Source organism: Zophobas morio, unplaced genomic scaffold (genome assembly GCF_036711695.1).
Source record: "Zophobas morio isolate AGI-343-1 ecotype UQ-CSIRO unplaced genomic scaffold, CSIRO_AGI_Zmor_V1 ptg000030l, whole genome shotgun sequence".
Lineage (NCBI taxonomy): Eukaryota > Metazoa > Arthropoda > Insecta > Coleoptera > Tenebrionidae > Zophobas > Zophobas morio.
Genome location: NW_026972135.1, coordinates 17,249,038 through 17,268,270, shown reverse-complemented (window position 1 = coordinate 17,268,270; position 19,233 = coordinate 17,249,038). Strand labels below are relative to the sequence as shown.

Below are 19,233 nucleotides of genomic sequence, written 5' to 3'. Positions count from 1 at the left end.
TACCGAAAAATAATTTTATGCCATCTCACATTTACATTACGCGGCACAATCTACAATTGAAAAGACAAAGGAGACGCAACCGAACCTCAACAAGCTTCCATGGTTCAAGATAGCTGAACCTTCCCAACCGATTCTCGACGATTCGCCGACGTTGCTGCAACAGCATTCCATGGTATCCATGCTGTCCACAGCTGTCATTTTCGCTTCGAAGGAACCTTTCCTCTGCCTCACTACCTTTCGCCTCCTATCGATGATTTCTCTCACTTGCACCTCCAACGGAACTATTTTTCCATCACTTTGTTTTGGTCTTTCGGTGTTTGCATCGTTCGAAAATAACACGTTATTCACAAAAGTTCCATGCGACGAGTAATTGATTAGTTCGAAGTTTTTCGTAAACTGAAACAGATTTCACTGTTATTTTCTTTAGTGCGATTAATATTTGCCTTGCTAGTGCGGGTATTAGGACATTAGTTTTTATTTGACCTAAATTTACAAACTATAGCTCAGAAAACAGTTACACAAGTATTAAAAATGATTTAAAGAATATGGAAGTTGACCACACAAAACTGAAGCCATGTGTAGCAACCCAAAAATCATATTTATTAATGATTTAAATTTATCAACGTGTTTAAAAATATAGGAGTGTAAGATTTGAAGCGAAGTTTCTCTTACACGTTCACTTTTGTAGACGAAAAAACTTGACTTTCGTAGGGCCGGTTGCATAAACGCAAATCAAATTTAATCTCTGATTAAGAACAATTGTAACTATGATAATAACAATCGTTACTATGCAGTTAATCCGAGATTAAATTTGATTTGCGTTTATGCAACCGGCCCGTAGTATAATCTATGGATATTTTGTAATACGTAATACTAATGGTAAAAACATAGTTAACACAAGTTCTACTTCAGATAAAAAACGGTAGTTTTGGAAAAAAAAAACGTGAATTTTTATTAACGTACTTTAATTCTTATAGTTGTCAGTTGTATCAGTGTATCATTTTTGACGTCTGTTGGGTTATGATCATCGTTCTTTATTTGAGTCAAAAATATACTGCAACAATGGGTTAGTGCTGACGTACAAAGCTGAAATATACACAATGTTCATAACACACTTATAAAATTTGACAACAATCAGTCCGGTAGTTTCGAAGAATATCTGTTTAATAAAAATCGACATAGACAGACGGACGGAAATGGGAGAAGGGCCGGGACGAGGGTGAGGCGAGAGAGGCACTCGCCTCGGATGAATAAATTAGAGGGGCGCCCAATTGTCAAAAATATAAAGTGAAAGGGGTACTGGACGTTTTGACTTCACAACTCAAATGGAGGTATAAAAAATAGAATGAAATATCTTCCAATTTTCAGTTTCTTACTGACGAAAAATTAGTATCATTGTATATAGAAGATTTAAGAAAAGCAGCTTACGACTTAGCTCTTAAATATCCAAATGATATAAATGCTGTAGAAATATCATCAGAAATATTTAGCTTTAAGAACCAAGCAATTGCAATAATTCCGGATATTAGAGCAGCTATAGCTTTGGATCTTTTGAAAATAATTCACGAATACGGTTTAGTTCAATTGTATCCAAATTTGGAAGTCGTGTTAAGAATATTTTTAACTTTACCAGTTACTGTAGCTTCTGGAAAAAGAAACTTCAGTAAACTCAAGATAAGTAAAAGTTATTTAAGACCTTCTCTTGGTCAGGAAAAATTGTCAAACATGGCTATTTTTTCCAGTGGACAAGAATTATCTAATCCAATAGATTTTGAAAAAATCATTTATGTTTTTGCTTCATTAAAAGCAAAAAAAAAAAATCAGTTGTACAATTTTTGGAAGTAATATAGGGGCGTATTTTTTATTGAATATTACTCCTATTAAGTATTATTTACAAATTTTTCTATGTAATTTGCTATTATGAATTATATTGTATGTTTTTTTAACTTTTGATTCTGTTATCTGTTTATTTCTGATAACTTAAAATCAATAAATCCATTTAATTTTTCATGTTTATGGACATTTTTCAATTACAATTCTGGTTTTCTGTCCAGAAATTCAGAACACAGATCATCTGTAACGTATAGGTAAGTAGGTAAATATCTCGCAAACATGGGGGCGCGGATTTGGCTATCTGCCTCAGGTGAAAAAATATGTAGGCACGGCCCTGGGGAGACTTATCGTTTTGTGTTCAAGTTGGCGTTCACGATTCTCTCCTGAAATATTTGTCCTTATTGTCCTCTTTTTCTTGAAAATAGCTCTTACGAAAGCAGGATAAACTTTGAAACCGTTTTCAAAATTGACACCGAAAAACATCAATCTGTTAAGATCGATTTATAAATTTGCCGCTGACGTTGACGTTGCCGTTGAAAGTTGGCACGTCGTTGGAGTGACGTTCGAGAAGACCGACTTTTAACTTTCGCTGTTACGTTGCAGTTGACGTTGGGTTTTCAACCAATCAAATTGCGGTAGTGTGCAGTGCTGCAAACTTCAAGGAAAATCTTTCATTTTCTAGACTGTAGCTTTCCGTCAATACTTATGCATTGTTAAAGATAGTTATCGACGTTTAAATCAACAAGATTTATTCCTATTCATCTCAAAAACAGGTTTTGCTCTTTTTTCTTAGTATGTGTAGTGTAGTTTTCTTTTCACAACAAGAAAGGTAAAACATGTTTAAAATGGTAAATTTTTGTAGGAAAGTATCGATTTTGCAATTAGGATCCGCCCATCAGTCTGACAACGAATGAAAAATTCATCCCAATTGAGCTTGGGATGGATATGGGTGGGGCTTAATTTTTGGCTTGTTTTTTTCTTTATACACTTAGTATTCTTTGAACAACACGATACTCGAAAACATGTTTTTTATTTCTCGTAGAAGAACAAGGTTTTGACAATTAAGCTCCACCCCTCGGCTCACGACGAATAAAAAAATCATCACAATTGCGATAGGGTGGGTGGGCGGGGCTTATATTTTGCATTTTTTGTCTTAATATACATAGCCATCTTTTCACAACAAGAAACTTAAAACATGGTTAAAATGGTACATTTTTGCAAGGAAATATGGATTCTGCAATTATGGGGCGGAGCCTCATTGCAAAATCAATATCTTACACAAATTTTCCATTTTAAACATGTTTTAAGTTTCTTGTTGCGAAAAGAAGTCTACATACATATATTCAAATGAAAAGGCAAAGTGTAACCCCGCCCACCCACCCTACCTCAATTGTGATGATTTTTTTATTCGCTGAAAACCAAACTTAACTACAAAATACTTATTTCTCTACAATAAATAAAAACATGTTTTTGAGTATCGTCTTGTACAAGGAATACCATGTATATTAAGAAAAAAAGGCAAAATATAAACCCCGCCCACCCACCCCATCTCAATTGTGATGATTTTTTTAATTTTTAGAAACTTAAAACACGTTTAAAATGGTAAATTTTTGTAATGAGATATGGATTTTGCTATTAGGCTCTGCCCCTAGGTCTGTCGACGAATGAAAACTTCATTACTATTTAGATCAGGATAGGTATGGCTGGGGCTTAATCTTTGGCTTTAATTTTTTCTTATTACACATACTATTTTTTGAATAACACGATACTCAAAAACATGTCTTACACGGTACTTTCTTGTAGAGAAATAATAAGGACTTTGCAATTAAATTCCGCTCGTTTGGCTCTCACGATTAAAAAAAAAAATCATCACAATTGAGATAGGGCGAGTGGGCGGGGCTTATATTTTACCTTTTTTCCTTAATATACTTATATTGTTGTCGTAGTCGTCTTTTCAGAACAAGAACCTTACAACGTGTTTAAAATGGTAAATTCTTGTTAGCAAATATGGATCTTGCAATTAAGCCCCGCCCCTCGATCTGACAACGAATGAAAAATTCATTATTATTGAGATCGGGGCGGGTATGGGTGGGGTCTAATCTTTGACTTTATTTTTTTTTCTTAATATACGTTGCGGCCTTCCAAAAGTACACGATAATTTTCTGGATTGTAAATGTATGTATTATTTTTATCATGGGCGTTCGAATAACAAAGTTTGTCAAATTTGACATTTTGTTTATTCAAAAATGCTACGCCACTGGTAATAGCCACACTTACATTAATTTAAAAATTCAAAAAATTCTATGACAACGAAAAATCGTGCACTTTTGGGGGGCCGCAACTGTACATTCTTTAAACAACACGATACTCAAAAACATGTTTTTAATTTCTCGTAGAGAAATAAGGATTTTGCAGTTAAGCTCCGTCCTCTTGGCTCACGACGAATAAAAAAAAATCATTACAATAGAGATAGGGCGGGTGGGCGGGGCTACAATTTGCCTTTTTTTTTAATATGCATAGACTTATTTCGACAACAAAAAACTTAAAACATGTCTAAAATGGTATATTTTTGTAGTAATCAACTTAAATCCTCCAGTTTTCTTCTACAATCTTTTTAAATACGGCAAAAGTTGAACATCAAAGTTACTATCAACGGCAATTTGGCAACGGAGTTTATAAATGACAATTTTCAGCTCTAAAAGCAACGTCAGCGGGGACAGCAACTGCAACGGAAACTTCAACATCAACAGTAAGTTTATAAATCCCACTTTAACATTGTGTACACGGAAAAACGCAACCCAAAATGTTAAGCCCTCCAAAAAAATGATGACGTCATACCAAAACTGTGTTAAGAAAATCTGACTTAAAATGTTGCAAAATATTATGCTACCATACCTGTGACTTATTTTTAACCTTATATTATGAGATTTAAAACAAAAAAGTGATCCAAGATTATTTAAATAGAATTACAACAAATCCCGCTTTATGATAACCTCTATACATTAAAACAAATATAGATAATATCAGTAACAGTGTAAGAAACTTAACGACACTCTATAATTTTTTTGTATGTTTGTCTACGTCCAACTTTGTACTTCCCATCGAGCGACTGGCCACTTTCATGTGTTGTCGACGTTTCATGACCCTAAGTGTACAAAAAAGTGGTCTCCGGTTTCCGTCTGTCTGTCGTCAATTTTCGAAATTACTGGACCGATTGTTGTCATAAATGTTACGAATATTTTGTAGATAATACAACACTAACCAAAATTTGGGTGATCAATCTCACCAACAATTTGATGGCGTCATCTCAAAAATTATTTAAATGTTATGCACTAATATACTCCTACACTTGTGGTTTATGAATCCGCATTGAGTTTTAATCACAATTACTTTACAAAAATGTTGGACTAATTTTTTAGAGATTCTTGTAAAGCTTGTTTTTCTGAATTCATTAATATTGCATATCTTAATCACCCATACTTCGCCACTGCCTTTGATTCGCGCGCATAATGTTACGGAAACACACACTGTCAACTTGTTTATATTTAATTTGGAGTTATGATAGGAAACACATTAATAATTGCTTCAAAATATGAATACATTGATAAAACGCAAAGCTATGCCTGTATTTCTAGTGAGTTTTCAGAGGACCTGTCAACTGCGACACGTGCAATGTAATACCGAGAGATCGAAAAAGAAATTAGTCAAAGTTGGCCATGCACGAAAAGCCCTCTATCTAGTTTAAAATATTTTTTTATTAAACGTCACGTTGACGAAAGTAATTTGAAATTATCAAACGAAATTAAAGCTTTTTTGTTAGAATCTTACTTCAGAAATGGGACAAAAGTGGAAAACGGTGATTTTGATTCATTTTTATGTGTTTTAAAAGTAGTGTCAATTTGACATTTAATAAAAAAAAAATTAATTACGACAAACGGCTTGTCGTGCATGGCCAACTCTGACTAATTTCTTTTTCGATTTCGCGGTACTAACAATAAAATAATGGAGTGTACCGTTCTTGATTTGATCAATAAAAAGTAGGTCTGAAATCGCATATTGTAGAAGCTCCGATTTCACTAGTGAAAAAGGTTCCTATAACTTCGATTTTTTTTGTGAAAATTTGGCAAAAACCACAAGTCGGATTCATAAACCACAAGTAGAGGAGTGCGTTATTTTATAAAATTTAAATTCTACTTACTACTAAACATTTTGCGGGGACGTCATTACATTGTTAGTTGGGCTGATTAGTCGCTCTAAAATTTTTCACACGCTTTAAAATAAAATTGATGAATAGAATCCACTTATTCATTCCTTTCAAAAATTTAATGAAGTCATCTCAAAATTTTGATAAGTAAATTTCTCTTGAAATTTGTAGCGCGACATGTTCCTTAATTTCTGGTTTAATAATGCATTAATTTTTTAAAATTGTTTATTATGGATATATAAAAAAGTGAATAAAGGAATTAATTTTATTGTTTATTTAAATCAAAAACAGTTCACCTAATTTTCCTGAAATTCTGTTGTTAATGTTACATGGTTCACAAAAAAAAAAAAAAAAAATACAGAATCAAATTGTACAATTTGTGTAAGCGACTGAACTTGGATTGTCTTTTAGGGGCGAAGAAAGTTATGTCTAAATAACTTTAGACTATTTTTTTGTGTACTACTTCGAATTTTAAGCTGAGCTATGATATCCACCTAAGGATTAATAAAAAAAATATTTTTTAGTTTTTCCTCAATAAATAACCGTACTTATTGAAAAATCTATCACTTCACTAGTAGTTGAACAAATTAGTGCAAATTGGGAGACAGCACAAGGGCACACGCCTCCCCCAAAATTACGTCTACAAACACACTGGACAAAGCAAAATAGTAATTTTCAATATTTAAAAAATTATTCGGAAATTTGTGTCATAATTATCAAAACTAATTTTTTTATTTCGCTCCACTTGTATAAAATGTATCAAAACTTATTGCTGATAAAAGCGGAGACCAAATCATAGTTCATTTAGACGTTTTGTTTACACTGTTGCCATGGAAACCGTGCGTCTAGTCGCGGTATTGGGCTGAAATCGGGTCTTGTTCCACCAGTGCGCACCAGCAGTAACTCAACTGCTGGTTTCAATTTTGAATATTTAATAAAAAATCGTCCTCTGTGTCAAGACGGTAAATTTTAGTGAACAATTTTAGGGGGAGCTACCTCCGATTTATTAATAAAAAAAGTGTCCATGGCAAAACGAGAGACTTTTATAGATATTTTAATAGACGTAATACGTATGATAAATATTCGTGGACGTATGGTTGTAAAAAAAAAAATGTTTCGCTTTGTGTGTCCCCTCAGTGATAAGTTAAAACCACCGCCCTGGATTATATTGGTAATAACAACCTGTTTTATATCTTCATATTTAAATTATCAATCAAATTGTGTCCCCCCATACATACAAAAATCAAAATATCAATTTTGTATAGGTATAAAAAATGGCGGCGAGCTGGAATACCATTTTCTTTGTACTTACGTGCTGACCATACAATACATTTAATATTTCCCACAATGTAGTAATTGTTAAAATAATAATTGCGTTTTAATATTTTCTGATCTGTTGAAATGGTACTACAAAAATGTCCATTTATAGTTTTTTCTATTCAGACGTCGCTAGCAAACAAAATCTAACACTGTCTTTACCTACCATATTATACAAGTGTTATCTGCTCCACCTCGCTCATATTGGGTATAAATAACATTAATAACTCATTTATCCTTCTATCCCTTTGGATGTCCTAACCCGTACTAGCAAGACCAATTCCAATTTACAACCCCCCACTATACCACTCACCTCATCATAAAAAATAATCGCATGTCTCGCTGATATATTATTGCAGTGCCCAAACCTCTCCAAATCCACATCATTACTCGACCCTTTCCCCACATTCAAAATCCTGTACCTCATCGCCACGGCTTCCGGATATCGAGCAGATACAGTTGGTCTGAACCCCAAAAAACTATCGTCGTGCCGCACATCATTAGGACTCACTTCTGACGTTCGGACGTTGTAGAAATGGGGTGAAACCACAGGGCACATCATGGCTCGCGCTCGTAACGACGACTTCGGTTTATTCTTTTTTTTGGGGCTTGAAAACACGCGCGATATTCTTTCGATGTCTGCTGGTGTCAGAAGTTCGCTTGGCATAGGCATGTGGCGTAATTTGTTCTGAAGGGTCGATGAAATGTACAGGTTCAAGTTGTTTGAATTATGCGGCGATTGGTTCAGGATGTGCTGAATGCGCTGATATGCTAGTAGCTTGAGGAGGCGTTCGTCGAGCTGTTTTAGTTCGAGTTCAACTGAAAAACAGTTAGTGGTCAGAGTTTGAAGTGTCAATTTATTTATTTTTTGACGGATTTTGTGCCTACTTGATTGCAAAAAAATATTTCAATGACAGCAGTGCAGGGAACTATCCTACATAAAAAACTCTAAAAGGGAATTATATCAATCTTTTAATCCTGATTTATTTTGATTTGTGATGGGGTTTTTTTTAATTACAAGTCGGAGAATACGAAAATATCAGTCTCTCTTTTGTCTGTTTGTCTTAAAAAACAAAGAATGTATTTAGGTATCACATCATTAAGCTTTAACATTGTAGTAATCAACAGCATCAGTCATAATGTATCTCAAATAAACTTAAAATTAATAACGTAAAGTACTTAAAATTTATTTGGTTGTTAATTGTGCCATAAAAATGTTTTTGGGTGAAATTTATTAGTAAAATAAAAAAACATTTTGTTTATTTTAACCGCTAAAATTACTTTTAAATATATCAAACGTGTTTTAAATTACTTTTAATTTGTTAGTCCAGTGAAAATTGATTTTAATTTCATTCATAACATAAATTAGTCTATCGTCACATGAACATAATAGTGACTTTCTTTTTGACACCAAAAAATAAGATGGTGCACCGTCACTCCATGCTTTGTTTTACTGTTGCTCGCCTACTAGACTTTGGATAACACGATTTCAAAAGCACTGCTGCCAGTGTGACAGGACCAAATTTACTAAAAACTCACCTTCACTTGTTATGTCGGATACAACATCTGGCAAAAAATTATTGTCTTTTTGATCAATTGTGGCGCCATTTACCACCTCACTTTTAATACAGCCATTTCTATGCATAAAATCCTCTTTACACCCTTCATCTACATCCTCTTCTCTTTGAGTATTATCATCTGAGCTACTTTTATCACAAATCTGGTCTTCAGAACCATTACACAAACTACTACTCTCACTTTGTACTTGATTGCTTTCCTCGATTTTTAACACATCCACTTCACCATTAATTTTTTCCCTATTCAAAACATACTCTAATCTTAGTACATCCTTTAAACTAGGCAAAAGCTGTACAGGTTTCTGGTAATGATACTTAACCATCGTTGGTACTTTCACTCTATTTCTGGGTGGTAACTTGACTTTTATTCGAAAGGGGGGATTTTTACAATGGATTTTTCTAAAAAATTCTAACCTGACGGCATCTTGATCGACAGGTCCACTGAACTTATCCCACAATTTAATTCGTTCCGTTGCTGATATCGACGTAAGTAATTTAGAATCCTATGAGCAAAATCAATGAGGGAAACTTGGCTAAAAACAACACTTACAAGATAGTGCTCGACGTGATTTGGACACATCCAGCGTCCGCTAGGCGGCGACGTTAATGGCGGATCGAGACAATCCATATGAAAAAATAAGGGGCAAAAATCACATGAAATTAAAGGGGCTATTCGGCACGATTTCCGGCATTCGTTACACTTTTTCGCTGGCAGAAGAATAGTGGTGTCTTGTTTTTTTTCATGGTCTTTGTGAATTTTTAAATTCCTGCGACCATTGCGGGAGTAGGGAGCTTCCACTGCAACGTCATTAACACTAACTGCGTGCGTTTTATATCAAAGTACCTTTATCAGTCCCTGGGAAAATACAAGGAACGCTCATACTCCTCGGTAAGTCAAATTGTTTCGGATTCATCGAATTGGCAGCTTGAATCAACAAATCCATAGGACTCAGTTTAATTTTTTTGGGGGCTGTTTTTCCTGCTGGAGTCGATGCCGATCGCTTATTCCTAGTTTGTGGTGCATTGTTACTTTTCGTGTATTTACAACTGTGGCACAACCATTCTCCTGTCGGAATATCTTTTTCTTCTAAAGGGGGGTCACTGCAACTCGGGCTCTAGTAAAACTAATTGAAAGTGGAACTAACATACTGGCACTGCAAGTGAAAACTTGAAGGACACTTGTCACAACAAATCAAATCTCCTCCTTCACCACATGCATCACAACTGTCGTGGTTATGCCCTTTACCAGGTCGCTTAAAGTACGGATGTTCAGTTGACGGTTTTCTCGTTTTGACTTCTTCAGATTGTGGGGGCGCAATAAGGGCTTGGATTTGCTAAAAACCATTGCATCAAACAAAGAAAGTGGCAAAATCCGCCATTTTATAGAGTTGAGACTTACATCCATGAGGCCCCCAGAAGTATCTAAATCATATTCAATTGAAGTCATCGTGGGGTCTGTTTCGCCTCGCTCCGTACCCAAAAGGAGCGATTTTGGACACAACCAAATTTTTTTCTCTGTGTGTTACATGATTGATTTTCTTTAAACCTCGAAAACTTCACTAAAACTATAACACTTATTCACTTCTACGTGACAATGTGGGTAAAACAATTGAATAATTTAGATAAATTCATTAATTACACTTGAATTTTTATACTTATTTATGAAAGTTTGTCAATTTTTTTGACAGCATTTACCGCGATCTGTCAGTTTGACGTTTGACACGTTTGAAGTTACCAACTGCGTCCGACGAATCGCTAACTTACAAATTGGCGCCAAAAATTAAACGCACGTCAATGCATTCATAATGTATTGATTAATATATTTCCCTCAAAATAGGGTTAATACAGTAAAATTATGAAACATTGGCAAGAGTTCCCATGGGGTCCCACGCCGGCAGGACGATAGGTTCTTGTTTAAAAACATCGAGGACATCCAGAGGAATATACTTCTTATCGACTACAACTTCAAATACGTATTCTTTGAACCATTCGGTGCTCATTATCAAATAGCCTTTTTCGCCGCGGTCTTCGCCCCAGGAGTTCTCGACACGCAGCTTCGTCACGGTACCCTGCTCCTGTTAAAAAAAGACATACTTAATCATTGAGGTTACAAAATAATCATTTCAAAATGTTTAATAAAAATTTGGTTAATTTTATCTTAAAAATGATATTGTTTATATTGCACATTTAAACCAAGTAATAAAGTGGTGCTTTTATTTTCTATTATTACTATTATTTAATTGAAGTAAAGTTAAATAAAAATAAGTAGAATTAAGGACGTCAAGCGCTTAAATTTTGTACCCTTTTTGTTTAGATTCAAGAACTACTTTAATGTGTTAGTATTTTTTTTTAAAGATCAAAAATATTATTATTCTGTGCTTGTGTAAACCGGGTTTTAGTGAAGTTTATTTAGTGAATACATTGTAAACATTACAAATTTCAATCATGTCATCAGTCATGGCCAACTGCTGCAAAAATGTGACACAAATATTGCCGCATTCGGAAAATTTGTAACAATAATTTTGTGTAAAACTTAGTCACATTAGTTTTCTAAATTACATGACTTTTTTAATATTATTTAAATGTTTGTAAAGTCTTGTGCATTTTTTCGAAATTTCAGCGAGGTGGCTTTGTATGCAGTCATGTGCCAAACATTTTGACATAAGTCAATTTATTTATGTGACATTTATAAGTTATGGTTGCTTACGCGTTTTACGAACTTTAAGCAATCTAATTAATGCGTAAAAACTTTATTGTTTTATTTTATTTTAAAAAATTGTTCCAAGTTCCTATTTTTTGTGGAATGCTCCATTTCATCTTGGTTGGCGAAAATCTTTGACATTTGTATGACATTTCTTAATTGTTTATTGTTTCAATGTTCTGGGTGTGCATATATTGTTGTGTAGACACAGTGTATAGTGATAATATAACTAGGAGTGCAAGATTAATATACAATACTATAAGAAAATAAATAAAGTGACATCCCAGAAACTTACATCTAAACTGACAGCCGTGAAGACCATAGCATGAGACATGGCACTATCTCCATAAATCAACCGATCAGCTTTACTCATCGTCGCTTGAATATCCACTCCGAAAACAAGTGGAAAATTGTGAACTTGTAAGTCTAAAATTCCTTGCTTTCCAGCAAAGCGCTTCATAACCTCACAACCGAACCATACAGCTTCACCATCCTTAATAGACTTGGCCGTTGCTTCTAGTAATAACTCGACTGGTTGATTATTGTATATACAAGCTCGGCCTCCTACTACATTTCCCAGACAATCGACAGTGTACACTTTGCCATACTCATTCGAAGGTCTAGGATCGGTAACTATGCATACTTTGTTATCAACATCAAAAACTGGCTTGACGTGTTCTTCATAAAAAGCTTTGGGTGTAATAGGGCCGATGCTATGGTAAGTCTTATTTTTATCATAATAATTAAAAGTAAAAGTTTCGTTGGGTACTCCTAAGCAGATTCCAACAATACGATAAATATTATTCATCTGCTCTCGAATCATGTTTTGTACTTTTAAGTCGCCTTCACCTTTAGAGATAAGGTCGCGGATTACTTTCGCATATTCTCGTAGCTGAAAGGGTTCATGATTTACTGAAAAAATTATGTTACTTGCTTACTTTAGTCTTGAGAATTTGGTTCATTTTTGCGCTGGATTCGCAACTGAATGACTCTGGGAAACACTTTTTCGGTATCAAACCGTGTTTGTTGATTAAGTTACCGACCATGTCCCACTGACCACCGTCTGAAATGGGATCCTGAAAATCGAAATTAATAAAAATTTTATCACTTAAACAAAACACGTACGTTTAGCAAGAATGAGACGAGTCGTCCATCCACGCTCTCACCCCTTTTCGCCGTCTCCACGATATTATTCAAGAAAAAGTTACACCTCTCGATTTTATCCCAAAAGAACAAATAAGCTTGTGAAAATTCAAAGTCGTCGATGTTGAGGTGCTTCATGAAAGGTAGTCGAATTACGTTCAAAGTCGCAAATATCCAGCAGCGCCCTGAATTCTTTTGGTTACTGACAGGTTTAGCCTCACTTTCCACTTTGTACTCATACACATGGTGCGTTTCTTCGAGGGTTTTTCGAGACAGACACACCTCGAAGGGGTCGACCCGTGAACAAACATTTTGTGCGAAAATGTTTTTGTCGTCGGAGTAGAAATTTTGGCGGAACTGATCAAGAATTTCTTTGTTGAGGGCTGCAAGACACATATTATGTTTTTTAAACAAATGGTTTTTGCAGTGGGAAGCGGTGCAAAAGAGGAGAATTTTTGAGGAAACGAATGTTTGTCGAAAAAATGTAGAGTAAATAATAAAATCCAGGTTTGCTTTGTGACAAGGGATTGTGCAAAAACCCAAAATAAACAATGACTTGAAAGTTATGACTTGTCAAAATACTTAACACAGAGAATTTAGAAATTATGGAGGATTATTGTAATTATTGCGAAATTGATTAAATTATGTCATTAAATGATATGTGCTTACTTGGGTCCATCTTTTTTTATTATTTTTTGTAATTAAATGCAAAAACACTTCTTCCTTTTTGGAACACGCAAACGTCACCTGTCACGAACGTTAACTGTCAAAACAACAGGCGAGCCAACATGAATTTAAACACTATTTAAACACAGAATATTTAAAACTAGCCAAGCAAAATTTGTGTAAAGTAGGCAACCAGGCACTTTACAACGCCCAAAAAGACACCTCTGAAAAAATCCATGATGTCATCGTCAACGATAATTAACAATATTGATTTACTGATATCATATGGCATTAATAAAAGCTGATTTACCTATTCATCTTCTTTATAAAATATATCTTGGAAAAGATGTTCTTAATATTTTTATAAAGTTTATTGATTCTGTTTTAAAATTTTGTAATGAAGTGGAGAACGTAAATTGTTTTCAAATTACTATTTTATAATGCTAAAGCTTCGAGACCTAAATTTTTTACATATCCATACCTACATAGTTTGTTATAAATTATAACCCGATTATAAAAATTTAATTCTAAAATATATAGCTGTCAGTGACTATAACAATTTTATATTTAACAAACTGAGTCTTTTAAACTACTTAATCATCTCACTTATAATTGAGAAAACGCGAACTGTATTAAAATTTGTTTTTAATTAAAATATTTTACTTCATAATTATACGATAACAAAATCAGTTTTAGCGGAGATAAATTAATGTATTAATTTATTTAGTGATAAATATTGAAATATTGAGTAACTTTTTTTAGATATCCAAAATTAAAAGATTAATACCAAAGCCAGTGATTGAAACAATTACTTTTTGCACTTTGAAAAATTTGATAAAGACACAATTTTAGATATTTGTTGTATGGGTCCAAAGGGTCAAGAAAAAACATGTTAGAATGAAAAAGGCAACGAGTGATTTATTTTACTAACGCATTTGTTACATATTCACATCAGTGAATAAAATAAAACAAATGAATACTTTACGCAAGAGGACTATACTATAATTTAAAGTTTGTTTGACCACAAATTTTAAATATTCTGCCCCTGTTTACTCAATTATTTATTAAGATATTTTATTCCTGTAAAGCGCAATGGATTTTTTAATACAATTTCTACTAACTGACCTTTTTGAAAATTAAAAATTGATGCATAAATATGGAAAACCAGATAATCTCATACTCATCACAATTTTAACGCGTTGTAGTTTTTTTTTGACAACAAAATTTAAAAAACGAAAAAGCAGTCTGGGTAGGGTTTTTTACTCTTATTTCAAGGGTGTGAAGTTTATTACAATCGGACGTATACTTTTGGCAAAAACTTGGGCAGAAGTTTATATGTATTTCCCCTATGGTGGAATATGTTTCTTTGTGGGGACGAACCAGGTATAATAATCCAAGCAGGCCAGGTAAACGATTCGTAGAGAAAAACAAAACAATATTTTTGAGTTTTTGGGTTAAAAGTAATTGCAAAAAGTAATTGAATTGCTAACTCCAGAAAGGGGACATGTCCCATTTTTTACCACAATAACATTCGTACATAATCGTGTTCTAGAGGTCTAAACACATCTTTACTGCAAAAACGGGCCATGTTTAATGATTTAGCTCGGGGCTACAAGCGGATGAAATTTACGGTTACAGCAGAAAAGGGATATGTCCAGGAGATATCGACTTTCTGCAGTAAACACCGTGGTCTCAACGTCTTGCGTTATTCTTATCCAACACGACACTCAAAAACATGTCTTACATGGTAATTTCTTGTAGAGAAGTAAGAATTTTGCAATTAAGCTACGCCCTCTTGGCTCACGACGAATAAAAAAATCATCACAATTGAGATAGGGTGGGTGGGCGGGGCTTATATTTTGCCCTTTTTGCTTAATCTCTTCTCTTCTCGCAGTCATCTCTTCACAACAAAAATTTAAAACATGTTTAAAATGGTAAATTTTTGTAGGGAAATATAGATTTTTCAGTGACGCTTCACTCCTCGGCCTGGAAACGAATGAAAAATTCATCATTAAACTAAGCCCCACCCACACCTGTCGCGAACTCAATAGTGGAGAAATTTTCATTTGTTGCCAGACTGGGGGGCGGAGCATAATTGCAAAATTCGTAGTTCCTACAAAAATTTACCGTTTTAAACATGTTTTAAATTTTTGTTGTGAGAAGATGACTACGTGTATTAAGTGCAAAATTAGTATAATAACTAGCCATCAGCCAGAAGAAAATGACGGATATAACAAACACTTTACGATTTATCCCAGACGCTTATAACGCATTTTGGCAGGAGATTGCTACTTGGCCAACTGTAGAACAGGAGCGCGATAATGATTAAGTTTTTTAGTCAGATATACATATAACATGTTTGTGTAAAATTATAACTGAAATAAAGCTGTTTTTTGTGTTTTTTTTTACCTTTTTTTTTCATTTTACTGCAAAAAGGGGATATGTCCAAGTGTCAAATTTGACAGACAAATTGACCCAAAAAAGAAAACATGCATTTAGCCAACACTCGTTGATAACTGAGAACATAGAGAACCGACAATTGAAAACGGGGATCGGAAACAAGTAGTTGTAAAAATCTGAGACGTTTTATTCATTTCCTCAACATTTTGAAAAATGTGATATATCCCCTTTCTGCAATTGTAAAAGTGACTGAATTACTCAAATAAAATAATTCGTTACAATTACTCATTACTTGAAAAGGAATTCAATTACAGTAATGATTACTTCCAACCACTGACCAAAGCACACATATATATCATATTTCAGGACTAGACTCTCGAGGGGTGTACTTTTTCTTTAGATGATGTCATTCATTTATTTTTTTTTAACACTTCTGTAAACTATACGAAAAATGAATACTTCATAGTACTGAAGTGTATCTTTTAATAAAATTTATATACCTAATAATTTTTTTTTAATAATGGCAACAACTTTCTTGACTGACCTGACTTGATCAGCTCGACTGTGAAATTTGCAGGCAAAAGACCATTTATTAAGCTGTATATTAAAAAAATAATAACAATATTTGCAAAAGTTCACTACTCACGAGCGCGGGCATAACAGACTTTGGTCTCTGCCCGACCGCAGAATTTAATAATAATAATAATAATAATATTGTGATAAGTATACAATTTTTGTCAGAGTTTTATTATTTTCATGACAATCCTGAAGTGCACCCAAAATTTCAGAATAATTGTTTGGGTAGTACATATTGGAAATTATTTGTCTATAAGACCATTAACAGACAACGAGAAAAAATGTTCCGAAATTAAGTGGAAAAAAAGAGTGCGTCGACCCAGGGACGCACGGATGGAGTTTTAAATCTGCGTTGTCAATTTATATAAATTAAACAGGTGTACGCGGCAAAGTGATTAATTTTCTCTTAAAAAATAATAAAACCAAAAATATGTTGCATTTGTATTTTGTACGGCTCGTACGGGATGGGAATTCATTGCAGTTACGGGCTGCACTTCGTTTATTTGAGAATAGAATAACGTTGCTTCGTTGCACTCCGCCGTTTAACTAATTACGTTTTCGTTAATTGTATTTATGGAATAAATGACAATTAAATTTAGTGATTATCACTTTCTACTGAGTCCCGGAGATCCAGCGCGTCATGACTACATTTGATGTGGCGGCACAATAATAGCTGGGTGAGCGAAGTAAACATCAGTCGCTCTGTAACCTAGTGGTCAAGGCACCTGCCCGGCAAGCGGGATATGTGCGGTTCGATTCCGCACCCGGAGCAGCAAACATTTTTTCTTCATTTACTTACAGTGGTGAGCTCCGACGTGTTTGTCTTCGCGTACCTACACATCACACCAGTTTATCTCTATCTCTTTCTATAGCGCGGCGTTACATACCTATGTTCATTCTCAGTTCAGACTGGTGTCGGTGTCGATACGGAAAAGCGTTAGCTCGTAGCGTGAACTCGACATCCTATTCCGGCGCGCGTCGTATACGTGTTCTATAATACGAAAAGAAGGGAGTTAAAACTCCAACAATAAATAATTTAATACTGGCAATGCAGTAGCTCAGTTATTGCGTGCCTTCGAAGTTGTAACTATTTTATGTGCTAATTACACTCTGTACAGACAACGTCAGTAACCTGCTATTTTGATTATATGACCTTTTAACATGTTCACACGAATGTTAACTAAAATTGTGTTAAAACATTTACATAAAGGTACATGTAGGTACATTATCATCATTAAATATAGACGATGTTAAGTGGTGTCAACACAGCTCGGAGATACATGAATTAAAAATACACCTATTTAAAGTATCAAGTAAATGTGGAGGTTGTCGACCAACAACATAACTAAATAATGAAAATATCAAAAACACTTTTTAGAGAGAGAAGAGTTAAATAATAATCGTTACCATAAACAGCAGTTTATTATAGAAAACATAGGACGCACAGGCAGAGTGACGGACTGGGAAATCTGTATTTTCGAATTCTATGATTCGTGAAACGTTAAGAAAACATTTGTTATTTGTTGCACTATACCAGCCTATTTTAGTTGTTGTTAACTTGAGTGTTATTCCCTTTTTAAGGGATTTTTTACCCACAGAAAGAGAGAAAGGCAAATTTTATTTTGTATACTCGAAGTTCAGTCTCTGGGAAGATTCGAAGATTCTGTGACTCGAAGAGTTGACTACAATCGTCATTCAAGGTAGGTAAGTAAAACACATTTTCATTTCAAAAGTGTACGGTGTTACATTTTATTGTTGGTTCTTTTTTTTATTATGAACATTTTATTTGGTTTCTTTTCTGTCTTATTGCGACGCGTGTTTCGATATCATAGCCATCTTCCGGCTATAACTTGTGGAACTTATATTATGTAAGCTGAAATACGTGTCGCAATAAGAGAGAAAAGCAACCAATAAACATTTTGTAAGGCAATAAAAAAAGAACCACCTCATTTAATAATTTATACAAACGAACAGGATCGAGAATGTATATCTGAAAAAAATATCACTCGACCTATCTGTCTTTCAGGCATCAACGTGGAGGAAGGAATGTAATTAATTCATTTAGTTATAATATTCGTTCTTCCATGGGCAGCAACACTTCAAACAATCTTCAGAAAGTTAGGTTTTGATTGAAAATTTGTGACAGACGACGAGTAGTCATCAGTGTCATCCGTGGTGTCATTCATCAGTCATCACTCATCACGAGTCGGCAAAATTGCTTCTATCATTAATAGTCACCCGGTATTTGGCGTAAAATATTGCTGTTTTCTCACCTCATCTCATTAAACAGTTTCAGACGGCAGAGTTGTTTCAGGCAATTTTTCTCGATTCATTTAAATTCTTAATGGATACTTTAGAGATATTTTGTTATCCACATTACAATTGAGACTCGTTACATTACCAAAAGTGATATCTAATCTTCTTGTAATAGTCGACCAAGTCCGTGTAGACTTGGCCTTGCCTGATCTTACCTGATCTACGAAAAAAATTAAATCAGGATAAATCAATTAATTAACTGAACTGAGATCAGTACATTTTTTCTGATGGAACTACGTTAGGTAGAAAATATTCGCTAACAAATCTTAAAATAGTTGAATGCATAATTTTTCAAATGCTTACGAGCTATCAAAAATATGACTCGCTCTGCAAAAAAAAAAAAATTAAACCAATATTGAGGTTCTAGCAAGGGTTTTGGTATTCCTGTTGGAAAAAATTGGAAAGTGCTTTAGAGTCTCTAGTGTGTTCTCTTATAATAATTTAATGAAATTTCTTAGAGGATACGTCAATTGCTAAAATCAGTCTTATCTTAGCAGGTA

General features: G+C 34.2%; 2 protein-coding genes across 2 annotated transcripts; both read right to left on the bottom strand.

Annotated features, from left to right (window-relative positions):
* Nucleotides 1-10,631, bottom strand: LOC135138327 (PHD finger protein 12). The gene is made up of 7 exons (XM_064068279.1): nt 10,331-10,631; nt 10,081-10,265; nt 9,776-10,032; nt 9,482-9,729; nt 8,894-9,434; nt 7,668-8,173; nt 1-396 (listed from the first exon to the last, which is right to left on the bottom strand). The coding sequence occupies exons 1-7, from the start codon at nt 10,376-10,378 to the stop codon at nt 37-39; spliced, it is 2,145 nt and encodes a 714-aa protein (XP_063924349.1). The 5' UTR covers nt 10,379-10,631; the 3' UTR covers nt 1-36.
* Nucleotides 10,632-10,724: 93 nt separating this feature from the next.
* LOC135138295 (bleomycin hydrolase) lies at nt 10,725-13,548 on the bottom strand. The gene is made up of 5 exons (XM_064068240.1): nt 13,445-13,548; nt 12,758-13,158; nt 12,571-12,708; nt 11,928-12,524; nt 10,725-11,006 (listed from the first exon to the last, which is right to left on the bottom strand). Exons 1-5 carry the CDS (start codon nt 13,452-13,454, stop codon nt 10,785-10,787), a joined length of 1,368 nt encoding a protein of 455 aa, XP_063924310.1. The 5' UTR covers nt 13,455-13,548; the 3' UTR covers nt 10,725-10,784.
* Nucleotides 13,549-19,233: the final 5,685 nt, after the last annotated feature.

Coding starts and splice junctions, on each gene's coding strand:
- LOC135138327 (XM_064068279.1), bottom strand. CDS start 10,378: ATGACTTCAATTGAATATGATTTAGATACTTCTGGGGGCCTCATGGAT. Junction 8,174..8,893: donor ATCCGACATAACAAGTGAAG/GTGAGTTTTTAG, acceptor ACTGTTTTTCAG/TTGAACTCGAACTAAAACAG. Junction 397..7,667: donor CGATTATTTTTTATGATGAG/GTGAGTGGTATA, acceptor AATCTGTTTCAG/TTTACGAAAAACTTCGAACT.
- LOC135138295 (XM_064068240.1), bottom strand. Junction 12,709..12,757: donor TCGTCTCATTCTTGCTAAAC/GTACGTGTTTTG, acceptor TTCGATTTTCAG/GATCCCATTTCAGACGGTGG. Junction 12,525..12,570: donor ACCAAATTCTCAAGACTAAA/GTAAGCAAGTAA, acceptor GAACCCTTTCAG/CTACGAGAATATGCGAAAGT.